The sequence below is a fragment of the Chiloscyllium punctatum genome, chromosome 1 (assembly GCF_047496795.1).
Source record: "Chiloscyllium punctatum isolate Juve2018m chromosome 1, sChiPun1.3, whole genome shotgun sequence".
In the NCBI taxonomy this organism is placed as follows: domain Eukaryota; kingdom Metazoa; phylum Chordata; class Chondrichthyes; order Orectolobiformes; family Hemiscylliidae; genus Chiloscyllium; species Chiloscyllium punctatum.
The window spans coordinates 30,121,818-30,134,403 of NC_092739.1; the positions used below are offsets into that span (position 1 = coordinate 30,121,818).

Sequence of the window (12,586 nt, forward strand, 5' to 3'; positions counted from 1 at the left end):
TACATTCTATATCTTCTACATCCATTTCCACAATATATACTGATGCAAAATACTCGTTTAGTATCTGCCTCATCTCCTGCGGCTCCACATAAAGGCCGCCTTTCTGGTCTTTGAGGGATCCTATTCTCTCCCTAGTTACCCTTTTGTCCTTAATGTATTTGTAAAAACCCTTGTATTTCTTGATAGCACTGTTGATGATACTTTCCATCACTTTACTGATGACAGAGAGTTAATGGGATGGTAATTCGCTTGGTTGGGTTTGTCCTGCTTTTTGTTTTCAGACCATACATGGACAATTTTCCACCTTGTTGGATAGATGCAGTATTATAATTGTACTGGAAGACTGTGGCTAGGCAAGTGGTAAATTCTGAAGCTCAAGTTTTCAGTGCTATTACCAGAATATTGTCAGGGCCCAAAGCCTTTGTAGTATTCAGTGCCTTCAACCATTCTTGATATTATGTGGAGCGGATTGAATTGGCTGAAGACTGGTATCTCTACTGCTGGCGACCACTTGAGGAGACAGCAATGAGTCATCCATCTCTGGATGAAGATTGTTGTGAATGCTTTAACCTGATTTTTTTCTACTACGTGTTGAGCTGTTCCATCATTGAGGATGAGGATATTTGTGCAGCTTCTCCCCCAGTGAGTTGTTTAATTGTGCTCCACCATTCGTGACTGGACGTGGAAGGACTGCTGAACTTAGATCTGATTTGTTGGTTGTGGGATCACTTTGCTCTGTGTGTCCCTTGCAGCTCATGCTGTTTAGTTTAGGTAAAAGTTAGAGTAGTTAGTTAGACATGGTTACTAAGAGTCTTGGGATATGCATATAGACCTATATCTAGATGATTTATATCGATATATATATATTCTGTTGCCTTCAAGATCAATTTCTCCACTTGAGACTGTTTGCATCATCCCAATGGGCGGAGTTTACTGCAGTGTCCCAAAATTAACCCATTCAGAACCATTAGTTATTACAACTTCTAAATGTTGATATTCTGGAGATTTAGCTAACTGTGTGCCAAGGACATGGAAACTTAGCATGCAGGCACAGCAAGCAGTTATGAAGGCAAATGTTGGCCTTGACTACAAGAGGATTGAAGTACAAAAATATGTAGTATAAGTCCAAAGGTGTACAGAATAAGTGTGTTGACCATGCTAAAATTGTCCGTGGTGTTCAGAGATGTGTAGCGGAGGTGGATTAGTTGCATAAAGGTAGGGTTACAGGGATACAGAATGGACCTGGGTCTGGGTGGGGCGGTCTTTGAAGTGTAGGTGCAGACTTGATGGACCGAAAGGCCTGCTTCTGCACTGTAGGTTCCTATGGTTCTGTGATTCTGTGAAGGAGATGGTAAGATCACACCAGGAGTAGTGTGTGCAGTTTTCATCTCTATGTTGAAGCAAAGATATACCTATATTCAAATGAGTTCAGTGAAGATTCACTACCTTAGTACATGGCAGGAGGGTGTTTGTTGTCTTATGGTGAGATGTTATGGGACAATTGCAACATTTAAGAGGCATTTGGATGGGTATATGAATAGGAAGGATTTGGACGGATATGGGCAGGTGCTGGCAGGTGGGACTAGATTGGGTTGGGATATCTGGTCGACATGGACAGGTTGGACTGAAGGGTCTGTTTCCATACTGTACATCTCTATGACTCTATGACTATGTTGAGCTGTATTGAGTGAGCGGTAACCTCATTCTAACATATGAGATTATGAAGGACTTTATTGGGGTTGATACTTAAAGATTACTTCACTGCTTGGAAATTAAAGCACAGGAGCTCAATCTCAAGACAAAATGCCAATAATTTTGGATTGCAATGACAAAAACTTTCTTTGTTCAGATGATTAAGAATCTTTTGGAATCCTCTATCTAGGAGATCTGTGGATGATAATTCATTGCTTGTATTTATGGCTGAGATAACTCAGCGGTTGAGATTTGATTTTTATCTTGAGGGTAGGATTCCAGGGATTGGGAGATTTTCTGAAGTCACAGTCCCACCTGCTAGCTGATTGCATTTTCAAGTCTGGGAGGTAAGAATGGGCTGGAGTGAGGCCTGCCAACTCTGGCAGCACATCTAAGGCCTTTAAAGAGGCAGACCAATGCCAAAGCAGCCAAGTTAAGAAGTCTTCCACAGTTTGTAGAGACACCAGTCCAGTTTTGGAGGTAGGTTTGAGGCCCTGTAAACTTCATCCGCCTACGCCTTCTTAGTCCTGCTTAAACCACCACCAATGCACTCACCCATTACCCACCTTAAACAGAACTCACCAGCCATGTAATGCTCTTAAGCGTACTTTAATATCCACTTCAAACAAAGCTATTATTCTCCTAACAGCTCACAATTATGCCAAAATAATCAAGTTCCAACCAACATTGACATTAGTATCAATAAACAAGCAAAGCAGAATATACTGTTGAGTTTGGTATTCAGGCATGCATTTATTATGAGATTCCATTGAACAACTGTGTCAACTAATCCTCTCAAGCTTCATACTTTAAAGCTTTTGAAGACTGATATAGATCCAGCCAAAAATTGAATCTCTGTCTAAGGTTTTGTCTCAACCAAACAGATATCCTCCTGAACATCATAGAGAAAATAATCAAAGCTCTGGACCCATTTAATACTATCATTTCTGGAATTTACTATTATACAGTACAGAATAAAATGTTATGCAGTAGATGGTGTACTCAAATTAACCTGAAAACATTTTGCTTTCACTTTGCTGTACTGCACATTGCCTTCATAGCTTTCTGGATGTCTGAGGTAACAACCAGATGAACCTATTGTTTAATGGTCACTTTCTTGCTGACATCAAGACCTTACTGTTAGTCCCTAAAACATGTACGATTTATGAAGCAAACTTCTTTATTAAACTTGAAGCTGGCAGCACTCCTTCCACTTGTGTTTTGTATAGTTCCTGAATCCAAATGATGACTCCCACATTGTTCACAACATTTCTGTGTTGGGGTGAAATACCTCCCCTTTCAAAGCTATCCTTGTTCCTGGAGAAGTGAAGTGTCTGAAATTCCCACTTAGCAATGGTGGTGGCAGTATCAGTATGTTATGCGCTCACAGCCTACCTGTCACCTCGCATTGCAGAACAATGCTGGTCATGGGAATGGCACGTTGGGAAAGCTGAATTCCGTTCCCATAAGCCATTTTCTAAAGATTGCTTGACAGACTTCACATTTCAACACCCTTACCATGTTGGAATGGGAAAATTGAGCCTCTGGTATTTCAGGGCTTCAGTCGAAATGGTGAGTGGGCAGGGAAATAGAATTGAGGCAGGAGAGCATTTAGAATGTCAGACAAGGTTTAAAGGTACTATCTGTTCTATTCTTTGCTCCTATTTCTAATGTTCTTATATACTAACTTTTATTCAGCCTTAATTTCATCAAACCTTTTTTCTCTTCATACTCTGAAATTAACAAGAAATTACCATTTATGCAGAATGATTTTTGTTATGACCTTAACCTGAAGCCACATTTTTGATGCTTTCCTGTAATTGCCAAGAATGTTACCTAGGCTATCGGGAACGAGAACATTTTTTTTTCAACTGAAGTATAAAACTAAATGGTAGAACAAATTCAATGACGATGGATAGCTGAGAAGATTTTTCAAAGGACCTAAAAATGCGATACTTAAATGGTTACATAATTGCCTGTGACTATAGGTCATAGTGGAATGGGAGGTGCCACATCAAACATTCATACTTTAATAATGTAACTAAATGTCTAATACTGTTTGGTTTTTAGCACGAATACTTTGAAAAGTATGTGCGAATGGAACTGGTCAAGATATTTTACTTTAGAAAATCTGGTTAAAACATTATAGATATATTTGGATCAGTGATACTGAAACTAGGAACCACTAAATTAAGAGTTACATGTTAATCAACCAATTAAGCTAATAGTATGATAGCATTTATCATAACACGGCAAAGGCTAACTGCCTGTGGTCTATAATTCATGCTTTTCCAGAATGGCTATACGCCTCTGCACATTGCTGCCAAAAAGAACCAAATGGAAATTGCCACCACCTTATTGGAATACGGAGCTCAGACTAATGCACTAACAAAGCAGGGAGTGACACCCCTCCACCTGGCATCGCAGGAGGGACATGTGGAAATGGTTTCACGCTTGATGGATAAAAATGCCAATGTTGGTGTGGCCACAAAGGTAACTGCAAAACATTATTGTGTCAGAGACATTTACCATTCTGTTTCTGTTTGCTAGTGTGAAGGAAACAGTGTTTGATGCTGAGTACAGTAGCTGAACTGCCAGATACTTTGTGCCTTCAATTTCAGAATATTTATTTACCCATTGTTTAACATACACCTTTGCATTTTTGTGTACATTTTCTGATAGAGCATCATTTTGTAAAATGAAATTAAAGAGCAGATTTTGTCTTCCTGTGTATGAACTCAGAGGATTTGATTATAGCAATGTTCACTGTTTGAAATTTTGTCGATCCTCGAGTTGGGCAAAGCGTTTTGTTCTCTATTATCAGCCATGCATGAAATGCATGAAGAAGTAATTCATCTGTTGCACATTTGTACACTGTGCAGAAAGCTCATTAAGTCTGCAAGTTTATTAAAAATTGGCTCCTAACCACAGTGTAGACTGGAGAGTTCAGACACTTTGTGAGAGGTTTTTAAGACCTTATCTGAGTAAGGAGTTGAGGGCATTCAAAATAATGCTGCTAACTAGACCTCACAATGGGAGATATTTAGCAGCCTGGATGCAATCTTCTGGTAGCTGAACTGAGATGTAACACTCCAGACATACATCAAAACCTTTCCAAATTTCATGGATTTAACAGATTAGATTGTCCTGTTTTGTGGCATCTTTACTTATCTACTGCTAACACTGTACTGCTCTCAAACTGGAGGGCCTCTGATTGCCCTTAAGACTTTGAAATCCTGTTCTGACATGAACGGATGGTGAGCCATTAACCATTAACTAGCCCATCTGGAGAATGTCAGGTGGTAACTGATACAGAATGCAGAACTCTGATCTCCAGTTGAGCCCAATGCTAGTTTCAGAAGCTCAAAGGAAAACAAAATCCTCCTCTCAGACCTTGATTTTTCTAGGCTGGTCCAAAAGGAAATGAAGGTGCTGATAAGACTGAGTTGTTGAGGTCATACCAAATTTAATGGCAGGTTTTTGTGATCGTTTTTTTACCTGTTTTCCATCTGGCAGCTAGCAACATTGACAACCTGACCTGCTCCTACATAGGGATTGTAACAAGAACCCTGTGGGGACATTGCCCAGCACTGGGAAGGTGGGAAGACTGAATATTGGGTCTCTCAGGCCTGGGGAGAGGACACTGATAATGGCAGCAGCAATCGAAATTGACAGGACAAGTCTAATGGCTTCCTTGAATGACTGGGCATGAGCACTCCCAGTATTCTTGGGCCTCAATAAGTGTTCTAAAAGCACTCCTGGTGCAGTCCTTATGTTCAAAGCGTCGACTCTCCTGCTCCTCGGGTGCTGCCTGACTGGTTATGCTTTTCCAGCACCATTTTGACTCTCTGATCTCCGGCATCTTCAGTCCGCACTTTCTCCTGTTGTAAAAGACACTCAACTTGTGTAGCTGGCAACTCAGACCTCCTTTTCATCACGTGTTTTCTGAGTCCTGAGAAATTCATGTAGCAAAAGAGAATTTTAAGTTGGGCTTGGAATTACATCATGGGAATTCGTGATTTGAATGTGTTAGTGAAGTGCCTTGCCCTTTCAAGAAAGGACAATTGCATGTAGCCCATCACTGTACATTAGTGTTGTGTTTCACATTATTGTATACACAAATAATTGCCATTGCAGGGTAACTAGGTGTTGATTGCTCTTCCATTGCTGCTGCCAACAACGATAACTTGTACATTTACAGTGTTATGATTGTCATCAAATATGTCCTGCTACTACTTAAGAGCACTACCAAAAGACATTTGACACCAAGCCAAGGTTTGATCAAAGGTTTTAGGGAAATTGAAAGGTCAAAAGCAGTAGGAAAGGAATCTTGCAGGAATGTTACCCTTGGCCACCACCATTCTTATCTGAAAATGGACCCTCTCAGCCATGGTCCCTCTGGTACCAACTCACCCAATTATTTGTCCTTCCCATCACCTTGCTTACAATTGAGGGATACATTGCTTCTTTGCTGTGAGATAAGATATGGACAATAAATTTGGAGAAGGCCTCAGGTTTATAATTGATGATGGATCACTTTTTTTAGAGCATCTTGTTGTAGAGCTCTCCAGGAACAGACAACTCTGGATTTGGTGACATGTAATGAGGCATACTTGATTAGGGAGTGTGAGGTGAATGAACCCTTGGGAGCATTGACCATAATATGACAGAATTTACCCTGTAGTTTGAGAGGGAGAAGCTGGAATCAGATGTAATGGTCTTCCAATTGAGTAAAGGTAACTACAAAGGCATGAGGGAGGAGCAGGCCAGAGTTAATTGGAAGGGGAGCCTAGCAGGGAAGACAGTAGAGCAGCAATGGCAGGGATTTCACAGGAGGCATAGCAGAAACTCATAAGAAACCTGCTAAGGTGAGGGTGAAATAATCATGACTGATAAGGGAAGTCAGAAATATCATAAAAGCAAAGGAAAACGTAGACAGAATGATGAAGGTCAGTGGGAAGTCAGAGCATTGGAAAGCCTTAAAAACAGCAAGGGACAACTAAAAAAGAAATAAAGGGGGAGAAAAGATGAAGTATGAGGGTAAGCTAACTTGTAATATGAGAATATTGCAAGAGCTTTTAGAAGAGTGGACATTGAACTGCTGGAAAATGAGGCTGGAGAAGTAGTTATGGGGAACAAAGACATCACAGAGGAACTGAATATGTACTTTGAATCAATCCTCACAGTGGAAGACACCAGTAGCACACCAGAACTTCAAGATAGTCAAGGGACAGAGGTGAATGTAGTGACCATCCCTAAAAAGAAGGTGCTGCAAGTCATGTTGCAGCTGTATAGAACTTTAGTTTGGCCACATTTGGAATATTGCTTACAGTTCTGGTCACCACACTGCCAGAAAGATGTGGAGGCTTTGGCGACGGTACAGAAATGGTTTACCAGGATGTTGCTTAGTTTGAAGGAAGTTAGCTATGAGATTGGACAATCCTGAATATTAGAGTCTGAGCGGCAAACTGATAGAGGTTTACAAAATTTTGAGATGTAGACTGAATAGATAGTCGGAGTCTGTTTTTCCACCAGAGTTGAAATGCCAGTTACTAGGGGACATAGGTTTAAGGTAAAATCGAAAAAATCTGAAGATGTGGGAGGTAAGTTTTTTTTCCACAGAGGGTGGTACGTGCCTGGAATGCATTGCCATAGAAGGTGGTGGAAGCAGGTATAATAGCAACATTTAATAGGCATCTTGACAGATACATGCATAGGCAGGGAATAGAGGAGTATGGACCACGTGGAAGCATAAGGTTTTAGATTAGAAAGGCACCAGATGTCGGCACAGACTTGGTGGGCTGAAGGACCTTTTCCTTTGCTGTACTGTTCTTTGTTCCATGGAAACGGAAAGATCTGAAAATAGACAAATCACATGTACCAGATGCACCCCAGAGTTCTGAAGGAGATAGCTGAGGAAGATTATGGAGACACTAATAGTGATCGTTCAGAAGTCAGAAGGCTGGAAAATGACGAATGTAAAACTCCTGTTTAAGAATGGAGAGAGGCAGAAGACAGGAAATTATAATTTAGTTAGCCTGATCTCAGTCATTGGTAAAATTTTAGAGTCCATTATTCAGGATGAGATTGCAGATTACTTGAAAGTGCTTGATAAAATAGGGTTTTGTCAATGGGAGGTAATGCCTGAAAAATCTGTCAGAATTCTTTCTGGAGTTAATGAACAATTTAGACAACGGAAAGCCAGTGGACATGATCTATTTAGATTTCAAGAAGGTCTCTGACAAGGTGCCTCACAAGAGGCTACTAAATAAGACAAGTTAGGGCAAGGTACTGGCATGGACAACAGATTGGCTGACTGGCAGAAGGCAGAGAGTGGGAATAAAGGAGTCTTTTTGAGGATGGCAGCTGGTAACTAGTGGAGCTCCTCATTGGTCATGTTGGGACCACCACGTTATACATTAGTGGTCTGGATGAAAGAACTGGTGGCATTGTTGCTAAGTTTGCAGATGACGCAAAGATAGGTGAAAGGGCAAGTGGTGTTGAAGAGGCAGGAAGGCTGCAGAAGGACTCAGGTTTCAACAGTGGGCAAAGAAGTGCAGACGTTATCTAATGTGGGAAAGTGTGAAGTTATATACTTTGGTTGGAAGAGTAGATGCATAGACTATTTTTTAAATTGGGAAAGGCTTTGGAAATCTGAAGCACAAAGGGACTTGGGAGTCCTAGTTCAGGATTCTCTTAAGGTTAACACGTAGGTTCAGTTGGTAGTTGGGAAAGTGAATGCAATGATAACATTCATTTAAAGAGGTCTAGAAGAGAGTGGAAATGTACTGCTCAGATTGTATAAGGCTCTAGTCAGACCATGTTTGGAATATTGAGAGTGGTTTTGAGTCCTCTGGGAAGGATGTGCAGCCATTGGAGAGGGTCCAAAGGAGGTTTACAAGAATGATGATGAGCTTGTCATATGAAGAGTGTTTGAGGCCTTTGGGTCTGTACTCAATAGAATTTGGAAAGGTGAGGGGGAATTTCATTGAATACTGACAAAAGTTACAGAATGCTGAGAAGCCTGGCTAGAGTGGATGAGGAAAAGTTGTTTCCACTGGTAGGAGAGATTAAACACAAGGGCACAGCCTCAGAATGAATGGATGACCCTTTAGAACTGAGACGAGGAGGAGTTTCTTCATCGAGAGGGTGGTTTATTTGTGGAACTCAGCTACAGAAAGCTGTGGAGGTCAGGTCATTAAGTGTACTTAAGACAGAGATAACTAGGTTCTTGATGAGTTAGGAGATCAAAGGTTACAGGGAGAAAGCAGAGAATGGGATTGAGAAACAATCAAATGGTGAAGCAGATGCGATGGTCCAAATGGCCTAATTCTGTTCTTATATCTTCCAGCATTATGGTTAGGTGTCCATTGGGATCATCTAATCTAGAGGAAACAAGACCATGGATAAAGTGTACAGCAGCAGATAACCTGAGGTTGGGGAAGATTTGGGCAATGTTAAAGGGATGGAAATAGGCTGTCATGGTAATGTTGTAAGTATGTGGTTAGAAGCTCATCTCAGGGTCAAGAATGACACAAGATTGCAAATAATCTGGTTCAGCTTCAGTTAATTGTTACGGAGTGGCAAGGAATTGATGGCTAAGGACTGAAGATAAGAACTTTGGTATTCACAGTATTTATTTGAAGTAAATTTCTGTTCATCCAGCAGTGGATGTCATTCAAACCATCAGGCAACAGAACAGTCATTGAGGAAAGTGGTGCTGACACAGAGTCTATGTCAGCATGTGTGTGGAAGTGATGCTGTTTAATTTTCCTGGACTACATAGTTAAATGGTAATACCTTGATAAGAAATAGGGTGTGGCAAGGAAATACCTTGGGGGATATCAAAGGTAACAGGAGGGGTATAGGAAGGGAAGCCATTGCAGTTGATTCCCTGGCTACCATTCAATAAGTAAGAATGGAAGCAGGTGAGAGTAGTCCCACTGTGCTGTGTAACAGTGAAAGGCCTTGCAGGGCCGTGATGTGATTAACTCTGTCTGAGGCTAGAAACAGGTTGAAGGGGATAAGGAGGGAAAATTTACCATTGTCACAGTCATATAAGAAGCCCTTTGTGATTTTGATTAAAACAAAGCAGTTTTGGTATTCTGGTGGCTGGAAAGCTGTTTGAAGGGATTTGGACATGAAATTCTGGGAAAAATGACCATTAGATTTTGGTGTCAAGGACTTTCCAAGGGAGCATTCTCCCACCACCTAGCACCCAATATTCAAATCCTTGTCTTTATTTTATTAGGCGATGTATTCCACAAAAATATCCCTGTTTCTAGATTTCACATCATTGTGTGTTGTTTGTTCAGCTGGACACGTGGCATTGATCACATTTTTGGTCCCATAATGAAAAATGATGCAGAAAATAAAGAGTAAAAATCTATCTGTGGCACTCACTTATACCTTTTAAGATATATAATAGCAAGAAGTTTAAGTAGTTATTACATTCTTGCTACCAGCAAGTCCTTGACTGACCTTGTAGGTGAGGTGATTGAGCAGGTCCACTTTACATCATCCCTTGGGCACTTATCTCTCCCTTCAATAGCCAGACCATTGACAACTGGTGAAACCAGCAGTCTATTATCTGAATCCCAAGAGATAATACCAGTCAAGATATTCAGCCTTATGCTTCCATTGGGACTGCAGTACCCCAAATTTATAGCTTCAGGTTTTTTTTTAAAATTAAAACATTGGTTTGTAATACATATTTATGAAAACCATAATGATTTTAGAAAGATGTACAGCTGACACTTAATGGAATGCCTTTGGACAAGTTTATTGCTGTAATTTGTCTTGCATGAGAAAATTCAAAACAACTGGAACAGTTTGACTTGGAGGTTGCCCTCAATATCTGGCATGAAGAATCCATTGAAATTTCAAGCTCTGAGGAGTTAAATTTTCAGAATAAAAATGAGCGCTCATGTGTAACTTCTTTGTTTTTGAATTCACTCTTTAGAAGCTTTTGAGTGTGAATAAACAGTAAAGTAGGTTGGTTGTGTTGTTAAAATCAATCAATTTGTCTTTTCTTAACATTTGATTAAATTATTCCATTCTGACTCCAAACCTTTTCAGCTTTTTCTAGTCAGCTTAAAGATTATTAAAATGCAAATTAAGTACAAAGTGCATATTCTTCAGGGGCATATCCTGTAAATCTTAATGAAAGTACTGTGGCTGAAAGATTAAACTTCTGACCTTCTGTTAAGTCAATAACTGGATTGTGTGCTTAATTAGAGGAGTATTTATAGGAATGAATCATCTGACTTACTGTACTCCTCATCACCTGGAAGATAAAACCAAAAGGTGAGCAACTTTCTGTTGCAATAGTTTCAAAACATCAGCCTACCATGCCAAAATTTTGAAATTCACTCATTCGTCCCTGCAACCCCTGATTGTGTTACCATTGTGAACAGAGAGTTTTTGTTCACTGTCATATTCTTCTTAGGCTAGTTAGTGTTGGTCTAGTTATTCCAGGCACTGTTCCCAGCTTCACGCACGATCGGCTACCACCCATAATGTGTCCATCTGCTGCTTTTGGTCGAGAATGATAGGTGCCAGAACTGACAGATTTTTTGATCTGCTAAATTGCAAGCTGCAGTGGAAAACCAGTTTGGCACTTTTTAGTAAAATCTGAGGCCTGAGTATTTTAGTTGTCTGTTACTGAATTTTTAAAGGAAAACATAGATTACTTCTTGAAAAAATTGTGATTTCTTTATTTCAGCACAGCTTGTGGGCCAAGTCAAAAAGGAGTGTATCCCCCAAAACCAAAACAAAGTTATTAGCCTGTGCAGAAATTATAGGTATTCTTGATCATCAACCACACTACTACAATTTTTGCCATACTATTTTATTGATATCTGTCTTTGATCCATGCCGATCTTCCTCAGATGCTCATCTCTGCCTTTGATTTCTCCTCATTCCCAATCAATCTCCTCTTTGACACAGCAAATCGTGCTGTATCCACTCTCCACCTCAGTCATGTTATACTTACCTGCTTCTGGGCTGCACCCTCTTTTGCAATGTTCCCACCATTACAGAGTGAAGCCTGTCAATTCAGCTGCCTCAAAGCAGTCGTCATAGTTAAACAAGTTATGCCATCATTGGAGGTGACACTCCATGTCCATAAGTTCTAAGGACATTACCAAGTCTCCTCTAACTACTACCAGACTAACCCATTTAGTCTGTAAGTCCTGTCCTGTAAAAAAAATCAGTACCATTACTCTGATCCTCGTAGTTGTATATTTCTTTCCTCACTTGTCTACGTTTTTCTTCCTGTATCACATCCACTATTCATCTGTCTATAGTGAACTCCTAATGGAGAAGTGCCTGCAGTATGTTGTTTTGAACAGTACAGATTCCTATGGTAAATGTGAGAAAATGTTGTTCTCAGCTGCCCTGGAGGATGACCTGAATAATGCTTTCAATGGATGTAGCGATGATTAAAGGTATGGGACTTCTATGTGATATGCAGAAAGTAAGCAAAACAGCAGAGATAGCTTTAGAAAATTTTGTGATGGGATCAGAACTGGAATAATAAATCATGAAGCTTATAAAGGAATCCTAAGAGTCAGTTTTTTTTTAAATAAAGTGGTCTCTTTCTTTTTAAGTAAACTAATCATGACATTTCTTTCATGTGTCTATTCTTAGAGTGGATTGTCAGCACTGCATTTGGCAGCTCAGGAGGATAAGGTCAATGTTGCAGAAATTCTGGTAAAACGAGGTGCAAATCTTGATGCACAGACTAAGGTACTATAGCACAGAATTTATCTTCTTAATTTGTTTTATCATTGTTTGTTTTCACAGCTCTTCATAATGTTTTAAATATGCTATAGGTATCAGTAATGGTAGCGAACTTCTGAACATGTATAATATACATTTTATATAGCCTGAT

The 12,586-nt window shown here is 40.0% G+C and overlaps 1 protein-coding gene across 12 annotated transcripts in view; it reads left to right on the forward strand.

The window, feature by feature from the left end:
- LOC140485944 (ankyrin-2-like) overlaps positions 1-12,586 on the forward strand; it is an 850,179-nt gene that overhangs the window by 683,803 nt on the left and 153,790 nt on the right. For all 12 annotated transcript variants that reach the window (XM_072584685.1, XM_072584421.1, XM_072584596.1 and 9 more), the window contains 2 exons: positions 3,988-4,185; positions 12,343-12,441. In XM_072584685.1, coding sequence (XP_072440786.1) covers positions 3,988-4,185; positions 12,343-12,441 — 297 coding nt within the window. The remainder of the gene's footprint in view (positions 1-3,987; positions 4,186-12,342; positions 12,442-12,586) is intronic.